The following is a 26,152-nucleotide window of genomic DNA, read 5'->3' as shown; positions in this document are numbered from 1 at the left end:
AGAGTCATTTTACTGAAAAGACTTGGTTGATGTTCAACCATTTCAAGAGGTAGGATATGATTAAGAACTGATGATACTGAAGGAAGAAGCCCAAGCTGCACTGAAGGCATTGGCAAAAAACAAGGCTCCAGGAATTAATGGGATACCAATTGAGATGTTTCAACAAACGGATGCAGCGCTGGAAACACTTACTCTTCTATGCCAGGAGATTTGGAAGACAGCTACCTGGCCAACTGACTGGAAGACATCCGTATTTATGCCTATTCTCAAGTGTCATGGATTGAATTATGTCCCCCCAAAAATGTGTTTATCAATTGGGTTGGGACATTATTCCTGGTATTGTATGATTTTCCTATGTCGTAAATCCTGCCTCCAGGATGTTAATGAGGGAGGAAGGGCAAAGTTGTATTAGTGAGGCAAGACTCAACCTACAGGATTAGATTGTGTCTTGAGGCACTCTCTTGAGATATAAAAGATAAAAGCAAGTAGAGAGACAAGGGGATCTCATACCACCAAGAAAGAAGCACCGGGAGCAGAGCGGTGAATCCTTTGGACTCAGGGTCCCCTGCATGAAGAAGCTCCTCGTCTGGGGGAACGTTGATGAGAAGGCCGACAGAGAATGTCTTCCTTTGGAGCTGACACGCTGAATTTGGACTTGTAACCTACTAGACTATGAGAGAATAAACTTCTCTTCGTTGAAGCCATCCACTTGTGGTATTTCTGTTATAGCAGCACTAGATGACTAACACATTCCAGCCGAATGTGGAAATATTGAACAATATCATTAATGTCACATGCAAGTAAAATTTTGCTGAAGATCATTCAAAAGCAGCTGCAGCAGTATATTGACAAGGAACTGCCAAAAATTCAAGCTGGATTCAGAAGAGGACATGGAACCAGGAATATCATTGCTGAATATAAGATGGATTCTGGCTGAAAGCAGAGAATACCAGAAGGATGTTTACCTGTGTTTTATTGACCATGCAAAGGCATTCAACTGTGTGAATCATAACAAATTGTGGATAACATTGTGAAGAATGGGAATTCCAGGACACTTAATTGTGCTCCTGAAGAACCTGTACGTAGATCAAGAGGCAGTCTTTCGGACAGAACAAGGGGATACTGATTGGTTTAAAGTCAGGAAAGGTGTGCGTCAGTGTTGTATCCTTTCACCATACCTATTCAATCTGTATGCTGAGCAGATGATCTGAGAGGCTGGACTGTATGAAGAAGAACATAACAGCAGGATTGGAGGAAGACTCATTAACAACCTGCATTATGCAGATGACACAACCTTGCCTGCTGAAAGTGAAGAGGACTTGAAGAACTTACTGATGAAGATCAAAGACCACAGCCTTCAGTATGGATTATAGCTCAACATAAAGAAAACAAAAACCCTCACAACTGGACCAATAAGCAGCATCATGATAAATGGGGAGAATATTGAATTTGTCAATGATTTCATTTTACTTGGATCTACAATCAATGCCCATGGAAGCAGCAGTCAGGAAATCAAGAGACGCTTTGTGTTGGGCAAATCTGCTGCGAAAGACCTCTTTAGAGTGTTGAAAAGCAAAGATTTCACCTTGAAGACTAAGGTGCACCTGACCCAAGCCATGGTATTTTCAGTTGCATCTTATGCATGTGAAAGCTGGACAATGAATAAGGAAGACCGAAGAAGAATTGATGCCTTTGAATTGTGGTATTGGCAAAGAGTATTAAATATACTGTCAACTGCCGAAAGAATGAACAAATGTGTCTTGGAAGAAGTACAAGCAGAATATTCCTTAGAAGCAAGGATGGCGTGACTGTGTCTTAAATACTTTGGACGTGTTATCAGGAGGGACTAGTCCCTGGAGGAGGACATCATGCTTGGTAGAGTACAGGGTCAGCGAAAAAGAGGAAGACCCTCAATGAGATGGATTGACACAGTGGCTGCAACAGTGGGCTTAAGCATAACAATAATTGTGAGCATGGTTTTGTTTTGTTCTGTAGTATGTAGGGTCGCTATGAGCCAGAACCGACTTGATGGCACCTGACAATAACAACAACAAGAGCACTGTCCTTCTGAACTTTGCTTTTGGGCAAGTACTGCCCTATTAGTTAGTTGTTAGGTGCCGTCGAGTCAGTTCCGACTCATAGCGACCCTATGTACGACAGAACGAAACACTGCCCCGTCCTGAGCCATCCTTACGATCATTGTTATGCTTGAGCTCATTGTTGCAGCCACTGTGTCAATCCAAGTCGTTGAGGGTCTTCCTCTCTTCTGCTGACCCTCTACTCTGCCAAGCATGATGTCCTTCTCCAGGGACCGATCCCTCCTGATAACATGTCCAAAGTATGTAAGACACAGTCTCGCCATCCTTGCTTCTAAGGAGCATTCTGGTTGTACTTCTTCTAAGACAGACTTGTTTGTTCTTTTGGCAGTCCATGGTATATTCAATATTCTTCCCCAGCACCACAATTCAAAGGTGTCAATTCTTCTTCGGTCTTCCTTATTCATTGTCCAGTTTTCACATGGGTATGATGCGATTCAAAATACCGTGGCTTGGGTCAGGTGCACCTTAGTCTTCAGGGTGACATCTTTGCTCTTCAACACTTTGAAGAGGTCCTTTGCAGCAGATTTACCCAATGCAATGCATCTTTTGATTTCTTGACTGCTGCTTCCATGGGTGTTGATTGTGGATCCAATTAAAATGAAATCCTTGACAACTTCAATCTTTTCTCTGTTTATCATGATTGTTGCTCATTGGTCCAGTTGTGAGGATTTTTGTTTTCTTTATGTTGAGGTGCAATCCATACTGAAGGCTGTGGTCTTTGATCTTTATCAGCAAGTGCTTCAAGTCCTCTTCACTTTCAGCAAGCAAAATTGTGTCATCTGCATTAACGCAGATTGTTAATGAGCCTTCCTCCAAAGCTGCTGTTACGTTCTTCTTCATATAGTCCAGCTTCTCGTATAATTTGCTCAGCATACAGATTAAATAGGTATGGTGAAAGAATACAACCCTGACACACACCTTTCCTGACTTTAAACCAATCAGTATCCCCTTGTTCTGTCCGAAAGACTGCCTCTTGATCTATGTAAACGTTCCTCGTGAGCACAATTAAGTGTTCTGGAATTCCCATTCTTCTCAATGTTATCCGTAGTTTGTTATCATCCACACAGTCGAATGCCTTTGCATAGTCAATAAAACAGAGGTAAACATCCTTCTGGTCTTCTCTGCTTTCAGCCAGGATCCATCTGACATCAGCAATGATATCCCTGGTTCCACATTCTCTTCTGAAACTGGCCTGAATTTCTGGCAGTTCCCTGTCGATATACTGCTGCAGCCATTTTGGAATGATCTTCAGCACAATTTTGCTTGCTTGTGATATTAATGATAATGTTCTATAATTTCCACATTTTGTTGGATCACCTTTCTTGGGAAAAGGCATAAATATGGATCTCTTCCAGTGAGTCGGCCAGGAAGCTGTCTTCCATATTTCTTGGCATAGACGAGTGAGCACCTCCAGCGCTGCATCTGTTTGTTGAAACATCTCAATTGATATTCCTTTAATTCCTGGAGCCTTGTTTTTCACCAATGCCTTCAGAGCAGCTTGGACTTCTTCCTTCAGTACCATCAGTTCTGATCATATGCCACCTCTGGAAATGGTTGAACATCGAATAATTCTTTTTGGTATAACGACTGTGTATTCCTTCCATCTTCTTTTGATGTTTCCTGCGTCATTTAATATTTTCCCCATGGAATCCTTCACTACTGCAACTTGAGGCTTGAATTTTTTCTTCAGTTCTTGCAGCTCGAGAAACGCCGAGTATGCTCTCCCCTTTTGGTTTTCCATCTCCAGCTCTTTGCACATGTCGTTATAATACTTTACTTTGTCTTCTTGAGCTTTCCTTTGAAATCTTCCATTCAGTTCTTTCACTTCATCAGTTCTTCCTTTTGCTTTAGCTGCTTGACGTTCGAGAGCAAGTTTCAGAGTCTCCTGTGACATCCATCTTGGTCTTTTCTTTCCTGTCTTTTCAGTGACCTCTTGCTTTCTTCATGTATGATATCCTTGCACAACTTGTCTGGTCTTCGGTCACTAGTGTTCAATGCATCAAATCTATTCTTGAGATGGTCTCTAAATTCAGGTGGGAAGTACTCAAGGTCATATTTTGGCTCTCGTGGACTTGCTCTGATTTTCTTCAGTTTCAGCTTGAACTTGCATGTGAGTGATTGTTCCACAATCGGCCCCTGGCCTTGTTCTGACTGATGATATTGAGCTTTTCCATCATCTCTTTCCACAGATGTACTCAATTTGATTTCTTTGTGTTCCATCGGGCGAGGTCCATGTGTATAGTTGCCGTTCATGTTGGTGAAGGAAGGTATTTGTAATGAAGAAGTCGTTGGTCTTGCAAAATTCTGTCATTCGATCTCCAGTGTTGTTTCTATCACCAAGGCCATACTTTCCAACTACCAGTCCTTCTTCGTTTCTAACTTTCATGTTCCAATTGCCAGTAATTATCAATGCATCTCGATTGCATGTTTGATCAATTTCAGACTGCAGCAGCTGATAAAAATCTTCTGTTTCTTCATCTTTGGCCCTAGTGGTTGGTGTGTAAATTTGCCCTATAGGTCTGGTATAATTGATTGTTCTGAGGGCTACGTTCGTCACTGGTGCTATTGTTTTCTTAATAGGCCTGTCTATCATATGGCTATAATGTGATCTCTGGGAGCAATTTCAGTTCCAAGTTTCAAGGGTTGTCCTCATCTTTTAAAAGTCTAAGTCATATCAAAATTCTGCTGGAAGCTCTCCAGTGGTTTCTACCCCATCTGTTTCCCAGTTTTCGTCAAATTGACTCCAACCCGTGCAATCCCATGTGTGTCAGAGTAGAAACTGTGCTCCGGAGGATTTTCAGTGGTTCAGTTTTGGGATGTAGATCGCCAGTCCTTTCTTCTGAGGTGTGTCTGGGGTACTCGAACTCCAATCTTTTGGTTAGCAGCTGAGCACATTAACCATTTGCAGCACCCAGGGGTTTTAGAAGCCTGAGTCTTCCAGGGGATGGTCTGGCCCTGGCTGCCAAGACAGTCTAGCTGGTGGTTAAAACACTAGACTCTGGAGTCAGACCTGGGGTTTGGATCCTGGTCACTCCACCTGCTGGCTCCATGACCCTGGGAGTTTCTTAATGCCTCAGTTTCCTCATCTGCAAAGTGGGTGTGATAATAGTATCTCCCTGGTGAGGTTACTGAGGGCATTGATTGATTACTCATGCCAAGGGCTCAGCACAGAACCTGGCACGCGGTGTTTCAGGGCATCCTCCTATACCCACCCTCCAGCCGTCTCTTCAGCCACAGTGGTCTCCTCGCTGTTCTGTGGAATCCCCAGCCTGTGTCCACCTCAGAGCCTTTGCACAAGCTGCACCTTCTCTCCTCCAGGTGGCCTGCTTCTTGTTTCTTCATCAGGTCGCTCCTCCCCGCTCCTGTGTCCTGCTGTCTTTTTTGTTCAGAGACTGACATCATTAAGCACATGGCTGCTTGAGGGCAGGGAGCAGGGCCTGGCCCATGGCAGTGCTGAGCTACATCTGCTGCATCACTGAATGCCTGTCGCGGGTGAGGGAGCAGGGCCTGACCCATGGCAGCGCTGAGGCTCCCTGTGCTGTGTCACTGAATGTCCATTGTGAGGGCAGGGAGCAGGGCCTGGCCCGTGGCAGCGCTGAGGCTCCCTGTGCTGTGTCACCGAATGTCCATTGTGAGGGCAGGGAGCAGGGCCTGGCCCGTGGCAGCGCTGAGGCTCCCTGTGCTGTGTCACCGAATGTCCATTGTGAGGGCAGGGAGCAGGGCCTGGCCCGTGGCAGCGCTGAGGCTCCCTGTGCTGTGTCACCGAATGTCCATTGTGAGGGCAGGGAGCAGGGCCTGGCCCGTGGCAGCGCTGAGGCTCCCTGTGCTGTGTCACCGAATGTCCATTGTGAGGGCAGGGAGCAGGGCCTGGCCCGTGGCAGCGCTGAGGCTCCCTGTGCTGTGTCACCGAATGTCCATTGTGAGGGCAGGGAGCAGGGCCTGGCCCGTGGCAGCGCTGAGGCTCCCTGTGCTGTGTCACCGAATGTCCATTGTGAGGGCAGGGAGCAGGGCCTGGCCCGTGGCAGCGCTGAGGCTCCCTGTGCTGTGTCACCGAATGTCCATTGTGAGGGCAGGGACCAGGGCCTGGCCCGTGGCAGCGCTGAGGCTCCCTGTGCTGTGTCACCGAATGTCCATTGTGAGGGCAGGGAGCAGGGCCTGGCCCGTGGCAGTGCTGAGCTACATCTGCGGCGTCACTGAACGTCCTTCTTGAGGGCAGGGAGCAGGGCAGGGAAGGAGCACAGGTGGGAGCTGGGCTGGGCAATCCCTGGTTTGGCCCCTGGCCTCTGACCTGATCTTAGACTTCTTCCTGGGAGCCTGAGTTTTGGGGGAATTTGGTCAGCTCACCCAGAATGTGCCAAGCCTGGGAGGGGGGCAACGATGAGCTGGATCCCCCACCTGTAGCCCTTCCAGGCCAGGGGTCTGAGTCCGGCTGGTAGAGGTGGGTCTTCTTGCTGTGGAGGGTGGTGTGAGCATGACGTCAAGTGGGGCCACTGAGGATGGAGCAGCTTGGACCTAGGTGGGAGGTTGTGGAAAGACTCCTCTCACCCATTGAAGTGTTGGCTGGGTGGGGTGGAGGGGCGAGTGGGGGTCTGGATAGTGGGTGGTTGCCTGATTGTGGAATGGGGACACCAACCTGGGTCTGGCAGTCCTGGCCTGTCCAGAAGCCTTCCCCCAAATGTCTCCTTTTAGCTTTCACACCTCTTTCGTGATGTCCCTCCTTTCCCCCATACCTTTGAAGGCCCTTGAGGAAGGTGACTGGGTGGCCGTTAGGAGCCATGGGTTTGGGAGCGGTTGGACCCAAAATCAAATTCCAGCTCCCTGCTTCCTTAATGATGAGGCGTTGAGCCTCAGCTTCCTCACCTGTGGATGCCTCACTCTCCTTACTGGATTTTGACGACACTTGAGAAGCTTCAGAGGCAAGGTGCGCAATCCAGAATGAGCGGCTGCAGCGCTCTATCCTCTCGGTCCTCCCCCCAGCCTAGCCCAGCCCAGCTGGGCCCCCTGAGCGGGGCCCGGACACCCTCCTCCCTCATTCCCGCCCCTGCTTCTTTTCACTCTGTCCTGGTTCTGGGCTGTCCGGGCTCCCTGTACTGGCTTCCAGCCACTGGCTTATCTGCTGAATTGGGCTAGAATTTTAGGCACTTGCAGGGACGGATTATCCAATGGGAAAGGTAAGCACGGTGCTTACCTTGTTTACCAGATGATCTGTAGGGAACAATTTCACATTTTTTTTCACCACATCAAAGATTCTGCTTCTAGGTATGGCTGGGGTCTGTCTCCCAGCCCTACAGAACCTTCCTAGAGAATCAAAGCCTCTTTTCAGTTTACAGTCCCTGACAGGTGAATGACACAGTAAGCAAGGTAAGCATGGGCTTACTTGTGCTTGCTTATTAATCTGTAGTGAACAATTTCACATCTTTGATGTGAAGCCCATGTGAAAATTTTCACTACAGATTAGTACGTAAGTACAAGTAAGCCCATGCTTACCTTGCTTGTTGGATAATCCACCCCTGGGCTCCTGGGAGGGAAGAGGGAAGGAGATCACAGAGGGGAGGCAGGTATGGCTTCGTAGCCTGGGAGCCCACTGGAAACACTTTACCTGGGGCTGAGGCTTTCCTTCCACCTGGAGGAAGGGGCTGAGGCCTTTTGCAGGCTGGGATTAGGCTTCCAGCCCCAGGGAGCCCACTGGAAACACCTTACCTGGGGCTGAGGCTTTCCTTCCACCTGGAGGAAGGGGCTGAGGCCTTTTTCAGGCTGGGATTAGGCTTCCAGCCCCAGGACAGGGTGGTCAGGGCAGAAAGGGCTGTCAGGGCTAGGCTGGTGGGGGAGGGCTGGGCTGGTCTGGGGGGGCTGCCTGGTCTCTCTGCCTTGGATTTAACCGGCTAGTCACACTTCAAGGCATTGTTTTGGGGCTGATACAGGTGGCCAACATTTTATTTAGCCAATTGTTGTTGTTAAAAAAAAGTTGTTGTTAGGTGCCATCAAGTCAGTTCTGACTCATAGTGACTATGCACAGCAGAACAAAACACTACCTGGTCCCGTGTCATCCTCATGAGCATTGTTATGCCTGAGCCCATTGTTGCAGCCACTGTGTCGAGCCATCTCATTGAGGGTTTTCCCCTTTTTCGCTGACCCTCTACTTTACCAAGCATGATGTCCTTCTCCAGGGATTGATCTCTCCTGATAACATGTCCAAAGTATGCGAGAAGTAGTCTCCCATCCTTGCCTCTAAGGAGCATTCCGGCTATACTTCTTCCAAGACAGATTTGGCAGTCCGTGGTGTGTATCAGTATTCTTCGCCAACACCATAATTCAAAGGCGTCAATTCTTCTGTCTTCCTTATTCATTGCCCAGCTTCCACATTCATATGAGGTGATTGAAAAAACCATGACTTGGGTCAGGTTCACCTTAGTCCTTAGAGTGATGTCTTTGCTTTTTAACACTTCAAAGAGGTCTTTTGGAGCAGATTTGCCCAATGCAGTTCGTCATTCGATTTCTTGACTGCTGCTTCCACAGGCATTGATTGTGAATCCAAGTAAAATGAAATCCTTGACAACTTCGGTCTTTTCTCCATTTATCGTGATGTTGCTTATTGGTAGAGTTGTGAGGATTTTTGTTTTCTTTACGTTGAGCTGTAATCCATACTGAAGGCTGTAGTCTCTGATCTTCATTAGTAAGTGCTTCAAGTCCTCTTCATTTTCAGCAAGCAAGGTTGTGTCATCTACATAACGCAGGTTGTTACTGAGTCTTCCTTCAATCCTGATGCCCCATTCTTCTTAAGCTTCTTGGATTATTTGCTCAGCAAACAGATTGAAAAGGTATGGTAAAAGAATACAACCCTGATGTATACCTTTCCTGACTTTAAACCACGGAGTAACCCCTTGTTCTGTCCGAACAACTGCCTCTTGATCTATGTACAGGTTCCTTATGAGCACAATTACGCATTCTTGAATTCCCATCCTTCGTAATGTTATCCATAATTTGTTATGATCCACACAGTCGAATGCCTTTGCATAGTCGATAAAACACAGGTGAACATTTTTCCGGAATTCTCTGCTTTCAGCCAGGATCCATCTGACATCAGCAATGATATCCCTCATTTTGCGTCCTTTTCTGAATCCAGCTTGAATTTCTGTCAGTTCCCTGTCGATGTACTATCTTCCTGTTATACAAGTCCTTGACCCGTGGCCCAGTCCACAAAACTCAGTATACTTTTCCATGGGTCCCTGAGGAAGCTACTGGCCTCTCTTGGTGTTTTCGTTGGTTTTTATGTCTTTAATTGGCTAAAAAGTCATAAAAAATAAAACCAAGGATTTTTTTACCCTTACCAGTATTTCATAAGCAAAAGGGAAAATCACTAGAAGCAGAAGGCACTGACCGTTTCAGAGTGAGAAGCTTCCCCGAAAGGCCAGTGGCTTCCTCAGGGACCCATGGAAAAGTATAGTGAGTTTTGTGACTGGGTCAGGGGTCAGGGACTTCTACAACAGGAAGACGTGTTCAAGATAGCGCGCCAGGCTTCCTTGTAGACTAACTGGTGAATCATTTATTGGGTGGGTAGGCAGTGGGGGTGAGGCTTGGGAGCTTTCTGGGAGGAGGAACCTGGAAATGCTTTTCTAGTTTTGTATTTCATTGCAAAAATCCTCTTAGCCTTAGCATTCTCATCCACAATCTATATTAGTTATATTACAGAAGTGTTTTATTTACTGGTGAAATCGTTGGAACACAGCAAAATGCAGGATGAATCTTCTGCAGTAACCTCCAAGCCTGCTCACTGCCCATTACTCCAATTTGAAAATCGTAAATTAAATTTGGGCTTTGGAAACAGTCTGGTTTGGGGTCCTGGCTCTGCCAGTCGTTAGCCGAATGACCTCTCTGAACCTCAGTTTCTTTATCTGTAAAATGGAACAGTTATCACCTCAAGGAGTCATAGTGATATGAGCCCAAGTGTGAGAGGTATCAAGGGTTGTAGGGCTCCCTCAAGGTGGGTCCTTGGTCCAGCGGCTCCCTGATATTTGTGGAACTTGGAGGGGCTGATGCAGTGCCCTCAGCTGAATCGGTGGGGCAGTTTGGTTAGGTGGGCGCAAGGTATGAAATCACCTTGCAGAAAGCCATCTGGTCTTTGGTCTTGGTTCCTGAGAGCTGTACCAACACCTGAGGCCAATGAGTGGGGACTGAGCCGCTCAAGAGGGACCGCCTGAGGGCCCGATGCGAAGCCTTGTGGGGCATGATGTAAGGCCAGTGAAAGCACTGAGCCCTAAGGCTCAGATGAGGCTTCCTAGTTGTGACTGTGTACAGGAGAGGGCAGTGTGTCCCTCTTCGGGATGTGGAAACTCTGTGCTGTGACCGCTCCAGGCCTCACCCATGTGTCTCTTGTTTGTATCCATTTCTGTTATATTAAAGTTGTTATGGCAGACATGGAGTCTCCCATGAGCTCAGATCCAAAGGAGCAGGAGGAGCTGGCTGGCCTGAACTGGAAGGAGCCAGGTAGATGCCTGGGCTTGTGGCTGGTACCCTGAGCCAGTAGAGGAAAACCCTAAATATGGGGCTGGCTGTTCTGAAGCAGGGGTGTCATCTGGACTGCCAAGTTTGTGGCTAGTACCTTTTACCCACTGATCCATCCCTGGGTGGCAAGGGAAGGGAAGGGCTGTGTGGGCAACTGGGGTCTGAACTGAAAGGGAAGCTGAGATCTCCACAGGATGCAGTTGGTGTATGGAGTGGGATTTGTTATCCACCATACAATTTTGTGTCAGAAGTGGGAAATCTTAGTCTCCCTGGGTTGGTTTGCACAATTGGCATAGCTGGCAGGATTCACTAGGGCAGCCCTGACTTCACAGTGGGCGTGTGGCTGAAAGAGGGAAATCTGTTGGATTTGTGAGTCAAGTACAGCACCTCCCTCGAGGAGGAAGGCAGATAGGTAGCCAGCCCCACCCCCAGAGCCAGTCCCTCCAGCCAGGGCCTGGGGAAATGGAGGTCCTGAGGAAGGAGGGCAGAGAGGCCCAGGGAAGTGAGAGGGAGAGAGTGTGTGTGTGTGCGCACGCGTGCGCGCACTGGGCAGGGACAGGAAGCTGCAGTAGGGAGGCCCAGTCTTCTCTCAAGAGCCCAGCCTGCTGCCCGGGGCTCTGTTGGTTTTCTTCCGTGGTTTCTCTGTCTCTCTCCCTCTGGTTCTTTCTCTAGCTCCTTCCTCCTGGGTTCTTCACGGTCTTTCTGGCCTCTACTCTGCCTCTTTCCTGGCTCCTTTGGCTTCCTCGTGGGAAAGTGACTGAAGGGCGGTGGGCAGGGAGTTCCTGGTTGTCTGAGGCATGTCAGGGAGGGTGTGTGAGCGTGTGCACAGATAGGTAAGCATCAGCAGAGGCCACATGACCACAGGGTGAGTGTGTGTGCCACTGACACCTGTGAGCACATGCTGTGTGTGTGTGGGCGTGTGTGCACGCAAGTGTGGATGGTGGCTAAGCTGGCTCCCCAGGGGGAGGCTGAGAGCTCAGCTGTTTCTCGCCCCCTCGGTGTGGAATGCTGTCCCTGGCTCCTGCCCAAGGCCAGAGTTTCAAGATTTCTCTTTCTTAAAATGTCATCATGCCTTTGCGTAAGGCAGAGCCTGTGTGTGGCCAGCCTGGCGCTATGGGAGGCATGAGGCGCTCTGGACTTGAGCAGAGAAAGTGTGAGATGAACCTGGAGTGCCTTGCTGTGCAGAAAGCAAGGAAGTGCTTACAGACTAATGGGCACATTCAGAAGGGTCCCACTGGCCAAATGTGGGACAATTTGAGTGTCAAAAAGAAGAATGGCAGTAACAAATCATAACCTGTTGAATAAAAACGAGCCACGAGTCCATGGTGATCCCTTTTCCCAAAAAGGCAGGACTGGGGAGAGCTCTTCTTGGTAGAAGGAAAAAAACCCAGTGTTGTCGAGTCGATTCTGACTCATAGTGACCCCATAGGGTTTCCGAGGCTGTAAATCAGTATGGAAGTAGACTGCCACATCTTTCTCCCGCAGAGCTGCTGGTGGTTTTGAACTGCTGACCTTTCAGTTCGCAGTCCATTGCTTTAACCACTGCGCCACCAGGGCTCCTTTTCTTCATAGAAGAATGCCAGGGAATGAAAATGAGAGGACTATGGAGGTCACAATTTAGTAAGCCCTAAAGGTAAAGGTGGCATAGTGGTTAATTGCTACAGCTGCTAATCAAAGGGTCAGCAGTTCAAATCCACCAGGCTGTCCTTGGAAACTATGGGGCAGTTCTACTCTGTCCTATAGGGTCGCTATGAGTCGGAATCGATTCTATGGCACTGGGTTTTTAAGCCCTGGTGGCACAGTGGTGAAGAGCTCAGGCCGCTAACCAAAAGGTCAGCAGTTTGAATTCACCAGTCACTCCTTAGAAGCCCTATGGGACAGTTCTGCTCTGTCCTGTAGGGTCGCTATGAGTCGGAATTGACTTGAGGGCACCGGGTTTGGTTTTTTTTTTTTTTGTTTTTGGTGGAATAGTTGGTTCCTCAGTGACCACAGAGGAGTATCTCAGACCTCTGTGTTCATACAGAGGACCTGGGGCGTTGTCCTGATGCGAAGTCTGATTTGAGGGTCTAAGACAGCAGGCTCAGAGCAGGGCCGGAAGTTCTTCATTTCTACCAGGCTTCCAGATGACCACGGGCCTGGTCTTCTGTGGGTAGCAAAGTATTAACGGATGCTAAAAGCACTGATGAGTTCCTGCCTGGTGCAAATGGCTAACATGTTCAAGAGGCTGGCGGTTCCAGTCCACCCAGAGGTGCTTTGGAAGAAAGGCCTGGGGGTCTGCTTCTGAAAAATCAGCTACTGAAGACCATGTGAAGTGCAGGTCTACCGTGACACACGTGGGGTTGCCTTGAGTCGAAGCTGACTCCGTGACAGCTGGCTAAAAGTGCTGGTAAGAAGTTGGTGGACATTTACACAGTAACAAAACGTACAAAGTAATCACCAAGGAAAACATTACTGCAGAGGTCTGCACTCATTTCTCTGACCAAGTGATCAACCAATAACGGGGCAAAATGACCTCACATCCCTCCAGTGTCATGCAGTTGGAAGAATTCAACACACTTTCTGTAGCATTTTTGCAAAATAATGTATAACCTGAATTTAATCACAAGGAAAATGTGAATCAGATGAATTCAGAATGTGGGACATTCTCTAAGGTTTGCATTTAAAAAAATGTCAATGTCATGAAAGACCAAAAATAAATAAATTAAAAAATACAAAAATAAATAATTTGGGGGGCAGGGGGATATTCTGGATTAAAGGAGAGAAGAGCTACAACAAAAGCAATGTGTGAACCATGACGACTGTAGATTAAAAACAACCAACCCAGACATAAGGGACATTTTGGGGACAACTAGGTAGGGATATTTGAATATGCAATGTATCTTAGATAATATTATCAAATATTAAGTATTACTGGTATTTAGTAGAATTTTCTTGTTCTTAGGGAAAATGCTGAAGTATTTAGGGGTAGAGTATTTTGGGGTAAAGGGCCATGATGTCTATAACTTGCTTTCCAGTGGTTTGGCAAGACATAAAGCAAATATGACAAGTGGTAACAATTGGGGTATACCAGTGAAAGGTATGTGGCAATTTGTCATGTTATTCTTTCAACCTTTTTTGAAGTTTACGGTTTCCAAATAAGGAATTGGGAGAGGCATGTTAAACAAGGCACCGAGGAGTGCTGGGCCTGGAGGGACTGATTTTCTTCTGTCCCTCTCCTCTGGCCTGGGCTACTGTGGCGCTGCCTGCATGGTGCTTAGCACATTGGAGGCCACCCAGACCCTCTACATGGCTGTGTGGAGCAGGCTGAGATAGCTCAGTGTGGGACACCTCACAGAGGGAGCAGCCCCTCATTGCCCAGGGCAGGGAGGGTAGCACCAGCAGCCAGGAGAGAAGGCTTCTTTTCTCTGGGAGCAGGGGCAGCTGGCATTTGGAAGAGGAGCCTGGAGGAGGGGTGGGAACTTGAGGGGTAGTCTGGGCCCTCACGAAGTGCCTGCAGGACTGTCCCAGGCCAGAGGCCCCTTCTGTCCCCAGTGATTCCAGACTTCCCTTGCTCAGTGATGGCACCATCTTCCCCCATGCTTGTGGTCCGGACAGTGGGAGGCCACTGGGCAGGACAGGAAGGTGGGCGGGCCTCTAACCCCTTCCTCTGCCTGGGTGCCCACCTCTGCCTGCCCAAACGGACCCTGGTCTTGGTACAGGCTTGCCTCCCAGGGGTGGGGTCCTCGAGACCTCCAGTGTCACCAGAACGTCCAGGAGTCTCCTTGCCTCCAGTGGCGGCTGCAGGTCTCTGGAGCTCCGTGATGAGGCCAGGCCAAGGCTGGTCCCCTTCCTCTCTGTTCCTGGGCACTGCAGATGAGGCCACCCAGGGCCCTTAGGCATCAGGGCAGGAAGAGCAGGGAGGTTGTCTGCTGTCAGCCACAACTTTCTCAGCCCTGTGGAAGAGAAGGTAGAAGGAGGCGGATGGAGGGCACCAGTGAAGAGAATGCAGTCAGCCAGTCAGCCAGTCTGCCAGCCAGAGACACAGGGCAGGTGGGCAGAGGGGGCTGTAGGGACACAGGGGCTGCACTCTGGGTTCCCCCTCCTCACTGTGACCTCTTGGGCTGTCTCCCTCAGAGCAGGGCCAGCTGCCTGGTCCATGGGAAAGCCTGGCTGAGTGTCTCATGGTGGCCTCTGCCTGTGTGTTTTGTGTGCCCCCGCCCACCTGGGGAGCACAGGCCGAGGGTGCTCGTGCTTGCATCCTGTCTCCCCCAGCCGCAGGCTGTGCTGGGGAGGAAGAGGTGGGGTGATGACACTCAGCCAGCCTGCGGAGCTCCACCGCTTCTGACCCTTCCTGAGCCAGCTGGGCAGGTGCTGAGGAGATGCTGAGGAAGGTGAAGGTGAGATGCACTGTCTGGGGTCTCAGTGTCTGGGGGGTGAGTACCTTGAGAGGGATGAGGTAGATGCGGCCGTCTGGGTTCAGGCCAGGGTCTGTGTGAGGGGTATGGTGGTGGGAGTGCTGGGCACTGAGCTGAGTGGAGGGTGGGGTGGGTCCTGCCGCCCAGGGCAGAGCCATGGCCGGCACTCGGGCCCTGGTGGAGAAGCCCCCAGTGCATCTTGCTGTCCCGGGCTACTGGGAATGTGGGTCTTTGTGGTCAATACTGAGGCCCAAGCTTAGGGGAGTGGCTGTGGTGGGTGGGCTCCCAGGACCCTTGTCCTTGGCCTCCTATGTGACCCTGCACAGCTCCCCCCTCTCCCCATCCTCTCTTTGTTAACAAAGGCATTTCCATTCTGGTCAAGAGCCCCTTTTTGAGGCCCAAAGAAATGAAGTTAGTGCTGGAATCAGGCCTGGGGTGGCGGGGGGTGGTCTTTGGGCCAGTCAGTTTTCCCACTGCCTCTCACATCCATCCTGGGCCCATGCCCACCTGGCCCCTGCCTCCCTTGGAGCTCCACCCTGGGCCCTAGTCTTGGCTCTTCCTGAAGGCTGGCGCCCAACAGGATTGGTCCTGGGTTCTAGAAAGTGCTTATCCCTGCCCTGTGTAGTACCAATGTGCAGGTGTGTGTCGTCACAGATGCAGGGGGGCTGCAGGGGCCCCCAGGAGGGCATTGCCCTGAGCTCAGGGTCAGGAAGGTGAACACACGCTGGCCTCCTTTCCTGATGTGGGGCTGCTCAGAGCAGGCACTCCTCACCACGTGGTCTTAGGGTCAGGGTCCTGATTCACGTGGGCTCACCTGCCTCCTGCCACATGTGACACCTCATGTCTGTAAAGTGCCGGAACTCCAAGTGGTAACAACTCTTGGTTCAAACAAGACTGCTTGGGGTGGGGGTGGGGTATTTCCTACCGCTTGAGTTGGCCAGCTGCACCCACGCAGGCTGTACCTGTATAAAAAACCCCTTGCTGTTGAGCCAGTTCCGACTCATAGTGACCCTATAGGACAGAGTAGAACTGCCCCATTGGGTTTCCAAGGAGTGCCTGGTGAATTTGAACTACCGACCTTTTGGTTAGCAGCCATAGCTCTTAACCACTATGCCACCAAGGTTTCCAGTATGAGGGGTCCTGGGTGTTCTGCCCCGGGGGCTTGCCTGGCCCATCCTTACATCTGTAGTGAGCTGGGCTGACTCCAGAGCCTTCCCCTAGGGCTCTGGGGCTGTGAGAGGCAGGCATCATGAGAGGCAGGGAAGGGCACTCTTCCTCCTCGCCCCCAGCCATGGAAAGCTCTCTGCCAGCATCCCTCAACCCAAGTCTCTCTCTTGCAGTAAGAGGCCTAGTGTGGTCCCCCCCGCCATCCTTCCAGGGAGGGGCTGTCATCACACCTGAGGCTCAGAGAGGCTGAACTGTGGCACTGCTTAGGAGGCTCTGGAGCCTGCCAGGTGGGCAGACACGTTGTCACTCCTGCCACCAGACAGACGCTCCTCTCTGCCCTGCCCTGGAAATATCCCCTTCTGAGGCACTTCAGCCTGCTCAGATCTGGCCACTCTTGGAGGATGTGGTGAGAGGAAACTGATAGGATTGACCCCAAGTGGCACTGATAAGGCTTCCTGGACTGTTGGCTATGTGGGCCTGCCCAACCCACCTGCCTGGCGGCCCCACCCCAGGCCTGCCTTGGCCTCCTGCACTGACACAGATGTGGTGGGACTTGTGCTTGTCCTCTGGCTGTGTGGCTAGAAAGCCTGCTCTTTGTTACAAAGTGATACGTGCACGATAAGTGTGAGTGTCTTGGCTTCTCCTTCCCGTCCCCTGCCCCCAGAGTAACCTGGACAGACAGTGCTAATCCTGTCCCTGTGCCACCAGGCTCTCCTCCTCACCCAGCTCTTGCTCACCCTTCAGAACCCAGCTTGCTGTCCTGCCTCCCATGACCCTGCTGGGCCAGGCTCCTCCTGGATACCCAGAGGCCCCATCCCTCTGTTTCCGTCTGTGATCTCATCCTGCCCAGAGCTCAGCACAGAGCAGGCCACTGCCGACTGTGCTCTGAGTGGGTGCTCTGCAAGTAGACAACTCTGTGTGTGTGTGTATGAGTGCATGTGTCTGCTCCTAGGTAAGTTGGCTGCTCTGAGAAGACACTGGTGGGAGCTGAGAGAACAGCCTGTCACCTCCCCTGGAGGTGGGGACAGACCCCTGTGTGGCTGACAGCCCCTAGGTAACAGGGAGGGTAACTCCAGGGCCTCAGAAAGGCCTCTTCTCCACCCAGCAGGCATTCTCCTCCAGAGTGCAGGCAGAGTGCCTTGTCCTGGTCCCCTGTGCAGGGGCAGGCAGCACCTGGAGCCTGCTTGTTTTCCTGCTCTCAGGAGCTCCTGGGGACCAGCTTGGACCTCGCATCCTCATCACGTCCTGTGTTTGTGCTGTCCCGTGTATGTGACATGCAGGCTAGCTGAGGCCAAGGCTGACACCAACTTACTGAGCGCTCCTCTGAGCCTGCGCGACAGTGGTTTCAGAATAAGGAGTTGAGAGGGGGCAGGTTAAACAAGGCAGCGAGCAGTGCTGGGCCTGGAGGGACTGACTTTTCTCCTGCACCTCTCCTCTGGCCTGGGCTGCTGTGGCTCTGCCTGCGTGGTACTTTTACTTGGACACCCAGAGGCGCACCCTCTTATCATCCCATTTCCAAGGTGGGGACACTGAGGCACAGGGAGGCTAAGCAGTTAGCCCAAGGTCACACAGCTGGTAAGTCATAGGCTGGATACTCACTGCCTTCTCAGGGCTGGGGAAGTCTTTAAAAGGGACCCAGCCCTTATGTTAGTGGTATACTAGCTCTAACCCTAATTCTGATGACTCAGGCTTACAGAATGCTTCCTGTGTGCCAGGCACTCTGCTAAGTACTTTAGGCTCATAACCAAAAACCAAACCCATTGCCGTTGAGTTGGTTCCGACTCAGCAACCCTATAGGACAGAGTAGAACTGCCACAAAGGGTTTCCAAGGAGCAGCTGGTGGATTTAAACTGCCGACCTTTTGGCTAGCAGCCGAACTCTTAACCACTATGCCACCAGGGCTCCTTTAGGCCACTAGTTTTCCCATTTTGCCTAAGAGGAGACTGAGGCTGAGAGACGGGGCGTTCCTCAAGCCCATGGCTCTAATGAGTCCCCGACCACCAGGAATATTCTGTGTATCTGCCCTGTGCCCAGCCCTCTGTGGAGCTGGGGACACAGAAATGGCTGGGATCTTGTTCTGACCACAGGCTGTCATGGGTGGAGCAGGGTGAGAGGCAGACACTCACACATATCACACAGCAATGAGGAAATTAGGTCCCAGGCCCTAAGTTGTACAGAGTGGTTTGTGGAGAGATCAGAGAACTTCACAGAGGAGGTGTCCCTTGAGCAAGGTTTCGAAGGATGAATAGGAGTTTGCTGTGTGCACGTGCACACCTTGTATAGTGTGTGTACATGGCTTCTGTCTTGTGTCTTGACCAGGCCCAGCTCCCAGCTGTGTGAAAGTTGCTCTGAAGGCCTTTTAGGGCATCGACGTTATCTGAGTACCTCTGCCGGGTGCTAGTATTATCTTCATTTGCAGACAAGAAGCTTGAGGCTCCAAGAGGTAGGAGAGGTTAAGAGGCTGATGAGAGTGGGAGTCCCGTTTCTCAGGGGCCTTCCCACTGCCTGGAGGGGTCTCCTTCCCAGGCCACTCTCACACTGGGCTGGCCTCTCTTTCTCAGGACCTGGGGATCTCCTCAGCGGCTTCAGCTGTCAGGGAACAGGTGTTCAGCTGGGCGCCCTGGCGACAGGGCGGGGACTGGGGACCTCTGCTCTCTGAGCCCACCTCCTCAGGAAGAAGACATGGTCATGCTTTGAGGCCCTGCCCTGCCCTCTGGTGGACTCTGGCTCCTTCGGGTGGCCCCTGCTGTCTGGTCGTGGGCCCACAGCTCCCCCCACAGACTTCTGGAGTTCTTTCCCACCTAGTGGTCCATTCGTCTGTGGAGGAGGGCTGGAAGCGGGGGAGGCTGTGGGATGGTGTCTGGCATGTGGGGGTGAGTCACCCACCCAAGCTTAGTGCTGAGCCGGGCCAGTACCTCCCAGGCTTCACCTCCTTCCGCAGACCCAGCGGACATGGCCATCAGGGAGTGAGGTCTGAGGAGGGGTGTGGATTGAGGGAAGTGCTGATACTCTGCACTTGGTTCCCTCCTCTCACCCCAGTGTCCTGGGGTGTCAGCCTTTGCCAGCTGCGCTTGCCTGGACAGATGTGTCCTGACCATTGCAGCTCACCGTTGTTTGTGGGTCCGCCTCTCCTGTGCCCAGCCCACCTCTCCCACTGTTCTCACCCTCCCTCAACATTCTGTATGACCTCTGGTCACCTGGAGCAATTCAGAATCCCCTACTCTGGTCTCCTCACCTTTGCTGCAAGCTCTCCCCTCCGTCTGGGCAACCACCTCCCCCAGGAAGTCTTCCCAGGTCAGGTCTGAGGCCACAGTTCCAGGAACTTCCCTCTGACTCTGGGCTGGGCCTGTGTCTGGTTCATTGCTTGGGGGCCAGGGTGAACACAGAGCGGGCGCCTGGTGAGAGAGGGCCAGATGCCCTGAAAGGTGAGAAAGAGGTCCTGAGAGGGGCTGGCCACACCGTGCATCTGGGCTGGGCTTCCCAGAGGAGTCATGGATGGGAAGGGTCTGGGCATCCCTCACACAGGAGCTGGATGCGCCACAGGGGCTTTAAAAGGCGGACGTATCTGAGGGCGGTACTGGTGATGACCCGGGGCCTTGGGCAGCCACTGGGTATCCCTATTGCTCATGGGTTGTCTGTGCACTGGGCCCAGCCCCACCTATACCCCCTTGCCCTGGGCCTACCGCCCCCTTCCACCCCTCACCTATTTCCTTCTCCTTCATGTTGAGTTTTGACCACTTCCTCTGGAGAGACCTCTGACAGTCTTGCAGCTGTACCTTCTGCTTCCCCATGGGAGATGGCTCTGTGTCTCTACCTTCGTCTCTGCCCCCCTCTGTATGACCCCACTCCATCTCTGCTTTAGCATTCCTTTTCTGTGAGCCCCCCCATCTCTTTGTCTTTCTCTCCTCTGTTCTCACTGTCACCCTCGCCTCCATCATCTCTATTTTACTGCCCCACCACTCTCTCCTCATATATTGCTATGGGGCTGGAGGGGCAGAGAGAGGGAAACCTGGGAGGACCTGGTGGGCCAGCCCATCTGGTTAGGGCTCTGGCTACTGGTCCAGCTCCTCCTTTTTTCTAGCCCTTTCCCCCCTTCTGGTTTCGGGTCTCCCTCTCTGCCTTTACTTACCCATCTCCCCCTCCTGCCCTCTGTTCCTTCTCCCTGCCACAGCTGAGAAGGGACAGCTGTGACCCATCAGAGGGGAGAGTCCACCTCTGAGAGTTCCAGTTGGGAGTAAGCGCGTGTGGCTGTGAGTCCATGTGTATGCCTTTATTTGCCTGAGTGTCTATGTGTACGCTTGTGTGAGTGTGCTGAAGGGTGGGCTCAGGATTGTCTGCTGGACCGTGGAAGGTGAGAGAAGGTGGCTAAACAGGTCACATCTGAAAAATCAGATTGCTGGATTGGGAGCTGCCCCTTGGGCTCTGCTGGCTGTGTCCTTGTTGTGGAGTGTTCCCTCCAAGGCTAGGACTGCTCTGCTTTTCTCTGTGGTAACACGGGCCTTGGGCCCAGAAGATGGAGTCATGTAGGGAGGTGTGGCTCCCCCAGCCTGGCCCCCTCTCATGCTCAGATTGCTCTCAGCAGCCAGAGTAGGGGTGGAGCCCCATGAGTGCAGTGTGAGATCAGCAAGGAGGGGCACCCTTGCCCCTCATGCTGTCTTGGAAGCCTCCCTCCTCCTGGTTTCAGTCCCACATCGAGCCTGTCCTAAGTGCCTCCTCTTGGCTGAGCCCTGGATAGAGGGCAGGGGTTTCAAGACTTGGTGTACTCAGCCTTGCCCTTGGGGATGCCAGCAGCCAGGAGACTTACTGATGGTTGGGATGATACTGGCTGTAGGCCTCCCAGGCCCTGGGTTAGGGGGTGGGGAGGGGTCTGTGGTCTGGTGAGTGGCCACTCAGTTTTGACACTCCTTCCCTCAAGGTAATGTTCTCTCCTCTTACCTCTGCCGCGGCAGGTCCTCCAGAAGCTGGGCAAGGCGGATGAGACTAAGGATGAGCAGTTTGAACAGTGTGTCCAGAATTTCAACAAGCAGCTGGTGAGTGTGGGCAGCCCCGGGCCTTAGGGAACTTGGGAAAATGGAACAGTGGTGGCCAGATGGGTGATGTCAAGAGGCAGCCTTATGGAGTTGGGAGACTAGAGAAGAGAGGGGTCAGTGTACGCTGTTGAGGTCATGGAAGTCTTCTTGGAGGAGGGGTACTGACATAAAAAGGGGAAATGGGAGGTGCACTTTAGGTCCTTGTAGGACATAGGAGGGGTGGCAGTGGGCGGGAGCAGGCAGTTGATGGTGGCCAGCCCCTGGAAAGCTTCGTGTCAAGGCAGGGGGGCTGCAGGAGTTCTAGCCAGGAGAGTGGCCTCTGTGGGGTTTAGGATGGGGTGGGCTGCTGGGTTGGCTTGGGCATCATCCCCATCTGTGACTGACCGTGTGGAGGCTCAAGGCCAGGCCATTTGTAGATGGTCTTTAGACACCTCCCTACTCCACTGTAAGGCAGACGGTATCATCGTTCCTCTTTTGTAGATGAAGCAGTTGAGACTCAGGGAAGTTGGGTAATTTTCCCATTGCCATTCAGCCTAGGAAGTGGATTCAGGCCCATAATTGTCTGACTTCAGGTCCTGGAAGGGACTTTAAGGGCATTGTTACCAAGACCAGGGGCCAGTGGCAGAAGGAGCTTGCTCATGGTGGCAGCCTGGGGGCAGTGGTTAGATACAAGGGAGGGCTTCCAAGCCAAAGGACTCCGAGTACACTGCCTGGGCTGCCCCTGAAGCCTTTCCCCACAGAGATCGCTAAGTCTGGAATGATCCACTTCTGTGGCCGTGTCTGAGCACAGTGGAAGGGGGAGTGAGATGACCCTGGAATTCCCCCTCCTGGGAAGCACCAAGGTAGCAGGGAGCGAGGGGTTACTTGGCCATTGGCTTTGGGCCTTTTGCAGGCCAGCCCTGGTGAGGGTGAGTGAACGATGGGGAGCAAGGCCAGAGGAGGAGCCATAGGAATGGGAACAGGGAAGGGAGTGAGGCCAGGTTCTAAGCTCTGCTCGGAAACAGGACAGGGAAGGCCCAGGCCGGGGGCTGGGTGAGACTAGGCTTCTGTACTCGTCCATATTGGAGGCCTCAGCAAGCACGGAAGTGCCCACCAAAGCCTCTGCCACTGAACTGGAACCTGGGGCAGAGCCCGTGGTAAACCTTGAGAGTACACTGGCTAGGGCTGGGAGCCGTGCTGGGAAAGGGCCAGGGGGCATGCTGGGAAAGGGCCAGGGGGCATGCTGGGAAAGGCCCAGGGGGCAAGCTGGGAAAGGCCCAGGGGGCATGCTGGGAAAGTCCACCTGGCCTGCCAGAAGGACTTAGCCAGAGACGCTCCCAGGGCAGGGGTGGGGCCACCAATGCTCCTTGTCCTGCAGGCCAGTAACAGGAGACATTTCCAGGCCTAGGTAATGGCAGGACATCTGCCTTGGTGGCCCTGGGCAAGCCCCTGCCCCTTGGGCCTCAGCTTCCTCACCTGGAAAATGATGGAAACCCAAAATCTTGGCTTCTGATCTGTCCCTTGGAAGCCCCGGGGTGTGTACCTCCCCCAGCTGGCTTCTGTGGGCTGAAGGCTGCTCTGAGAGCCTTCTAGGGCATTGGTATTACTTATACTCGTTTCACAGACATGATCCTGTAGTGCTGGAGGTGGGTGCTAATAGGGTCTTCATTTTGCAGATGAGGACCTTGAGACTTAGAGTTAAGTGACTCTTCGAAGGCCACTCAGCTGGTGCAGGGGTTTGAGTATTTAAATCCAATCTGCCTTCTCTAGTTCCCTCATGGAGCTAACTCCCTGGTCCTGAGGGTGGCTCTCTGGGCTGGGGAGAGACCTGAGCAGCAGTCCTTCCTGGTCCTGGGCTCCAGCCCTTGGATGGTGGTGGTGGACCTCCCCAGAGCACCTGGCTGTTTGGAGTAGGGTGAGGAATGCAGGGGCATGAGAGTGAAGTTCCCTGTGGCCTGGCCTCAGGGAGTGCTCTGCTTGCTTGTCCATCAGAATCACCCCCTGGGGCCCTGGCTGTGAACAGGGAATCACTCACTCATTGATCCTTTGTCAGAGGGGCCTGGGCTGAAGATAGCCGTTGCTGCTGGCTGCTAGCTGTGGGCAGGGCGTGGGTTCTTGAGCTGGGGCTCTGCCTCCAGGTTGAGTGGGCTGGCCGGCTTTTCAGGGGCCGAGGGTGGTAGTGAGGGTAGGCAGTTCTGAGGTCTCATTTGAGGCTCTGGGGTACTCCTTCCCTGGGTCCCCCTGCTCTGGGGGCAGTTCTGGATGTGATGGTGTGGAGGGATGCCTGGGGCCTGAGGCGTCTTTCTGGGTTGGGAAGGGTGTGAGGGCTGCTGTTCTTGAGGGCATGAATTCAGGGAGCTACAGTGAGCATGGCCTCAGCCAACTTGCAGAGTATGGGGGACCCTGGGAAAGGTGAGCTGGTTTGGCATGGGATGCTCTGGAAGTGCAGGTTTCTCCTGCATCCTTACCTGTGAACACCAAGCGTGGTGGGCCCAGCACCAGTCAGGGGCAGGAATGACCAGGAATTTTGTCTCCAAGGGAATGGATCTCCCACACCTTCCTATGGGACTGGGCCTAGGAGAGGGTATAGGTTGCCCACCCAGCCTGCCCCAGACCCTCTCAATGCTGGTAACAGGTAGCACTTGCCCTCTGTCCTGTGCTGAGAAAGCCTGGAGGGCCTGCTTGTACCCTCGGCACCTCAAGACCCAGCTAGGGCCCTCCTGGAAACCTCCCAGGGCCTCCCAGGCCAGCCAGGCCCCTTTCTCTGGAGGCTGCTGGGGCCTACAGGTGCCTGGGCTCATCATTGCTGCTTGCCTGTCATTGAGGTGGGGCAGGTCTTCGTCCCTTCTGTCCCCAGGGCTCACCCAGATCGGTGTTTGCTAAAAGTGGGCATCAGTGGGTATTACGTGGAGATGCCATGGCACTGATTGCAGAGGGGCAGGAGTCAGAGCTGGAGCCAGAAGGCGGTCCATACAGGAGACTCCCTGGGAAGGTTGGGGGCCCTGGTCCTCCAGGTCTGGTGGGGCTGACGTTGAGGAGGGGGACGCGGAGGGCCCTTTGCAGGTGGTACGTCTGGGGCGGGGAGTGCTGGCCGAGCCCATCCCACCGCGGAGGATGCAGCAGGTGTTGGTCCTGGGCTGGCCGTGTGCTATGGCTCCCGAGTGCGGAGCTAGAGAGCCAGCCAAAGTGGGTAGTGGCTCCAGAATCCTATCCTGCTCCCAATTGGCTCTGCAAGGGGCATGATAGGGCCCCAGGGAACCTCCAGAGTTGTTTCTCAGACTTCAAAGTCCTGTTTGGGGGGCCAGGGGCCACTTTGGAAGCCAACACACACCATCTGGGCTGACTGGCCTGGGTGCTGGCCTGCAGGAGGCAGCTGAGGGGGTCCTGGCGGGGAGGGCGGCCTGGAAATGTGGCACATTGTTCTGCGGGCCTGCTACAGTGCAGCCTTGTCTGGGAGGCACAAGGGGCCCTGGTACGGCCTGGGCCCGCAGGAACACGGCCGCCTGCACCGCGGGATCCCTCACTGGGGCGCAGCACGGGCAGGTGCTAGGGTCCAAGGGGGTGGAGAAGGCTTGGTTGGCTGGCGTGATGGATGTCAGGCAGGGAGGGAAGCTGGATCTGAAAGATTGCATGACATCAGGTGAGTACAACAGCATCACATCAGGAATTCTTCAGTCTTCATCTCAACCAGCAGAACAGCGAATCGTCCTGTGCTCTGCGCGGCCGTGTCAGGACTGGGATGTTCTTTCCTCATCCCATTCCCACAGGCGCCAGCACAACGCACCCCCACCCCCGCCCGCCACCCCATGGAGTTCCTGAGAGGTTGAATGCTTGTAGGCTGCACTTTGTTTCTTCCTCTTATCATTTTAAATTTTTTATTGTGGTGAAAATATACACAACAGAACATATGCCAATTCAACAGTTGCTACAGTGGCATCCATTATATCCTCCAAGTTGTGCACCCACTCTCAGTGTCCTTCTCCAAGTCATTCTGCCACCACTGACATAACCTCAGTGAGCCCAAAGCAGAAACTCCCCGTCTCTTTCTCTCTTCCACCCCTGGTAACCACTAATAGTCTTTGGTTTCTATCTGTTTGCTTATCCCATATAAGTGAGATCCTACAGTATTTGGCCTTTTGTAACTGACTTATTTTACTCAGCGTGATGTTTTCAAGGTTCATCCACGTTGTGGCATATATCGCAACTTCATTTCCCCTTATGGCTGAGTAATATTCCATTGTACATATATACCACACGGTGGACATTTAGATTGTTTCTACCTTTTGGCTATTATGAAAAGTGCCACAGTGAACATTGGTGTACAAGTTTCTGTTTGTGTTCCTGCTTTCACCTCTTCTGGGTATTTACCTAGGTTGGGATTGCTGGGTCATGGTAGTTCTGTGTTCACCTTTTTGAAGAACCACCAAACCGTTTTCCACAGTGGCTGCACCATTTTACATTCCCACCAGCAATAGTTGAGGGTTTCAGTTTCTCCATACCCTCTCCGACACCTTGTTTTCTGGTTTTTTTGGTCATTGCCATTCTAATGGGGTGAGGTGGTATCTCATTGTGTCTTCCTCTGATGCTTGTATCAACGGACCTCAAACTTGATGTTCATAAGAATTACGTGCGCCCAGGGCTACGTTCTTTACTCTGGCAGACTCAAGACATTTCTCTTAGAGATTTTTGCTCTCTGCAGCCCCATGCCCCCATTTTTTTTTTTTTATATGACATCTTTTGTGCTGACCTTAAGCCCTCCACACACAACCTCTCTGCTGCCACGTGGAAGCATCCAGCATGGTCGGTAGGCAGGTAGCATCTTCTTGTGGGGCCATGGTGAATGAGTAACCCCAGGAGACCAGTCCCTGGGCAGGGGTGGTGCTTGTCTGCAGTTTCCTGCCCCATGCCAAGAGCACAGTCAGGCCTGTGTTTGTGAACAGAGGGGAGAGCTGTGTCCTCCAGGCACTGGTGCCACGTCTGG

The 26,152-nt window shown here is 52.3% G+C and overlaps 1 protein-coding gene across 19 annotated transcripts in view; it reads left to right on the top strand.

The window, feature by feature from the left end:
• The window catches only part of BIN1 (bridging integrator 1), a 69,762-nt gene that overhangs the window by 19,789 nt on the left and 23,821 nt on the right, over positions 1 to 26,152 (top strand). For 11 of the 19 annotated variants that reach the window (XM_049889085.1, XM_049889087.1, XM_049889089.1 and 8 more), the window contains exon 2: positions 21,112 to 21,192. In XM_049889085.1, coding sequence (XP_049745042.1) covers positions 21,112 to 21,192 — 81 coding nt within the window. Of the gene's footprint in view, positions 1 to 14,744; positions 15,014 to 20,517; positions 20,972 to 21,111; positions 21,193 to 26,152 lie in introns of those variants that run through there. The other 8 variants (XM_049889077.1, XM_049889079.1, XM_049889071.1 and 5 more) reach the window with 8 other exon arrangements.

This window comes from Elephas maximus, chromosome 6 (genome assembly GCF_024166365.1).
Source record: "Elephas maximus indicus isolate mEleMax1 chromosome 6, mEleMax1 primary haplotype, whole genome shotgun sequence".
Taxonomy (NCBI): Eukaryota; Metazoa; Chordata; class Mammalia; order Proboscidea; family Elephantidae; genus Elephas; species Elephas maximus.
The sequence above is the reverse complement of the archived record's forward strand: the minus strand, read 5'-3'. Positions and strand labels throughout refer to the sequence as shown.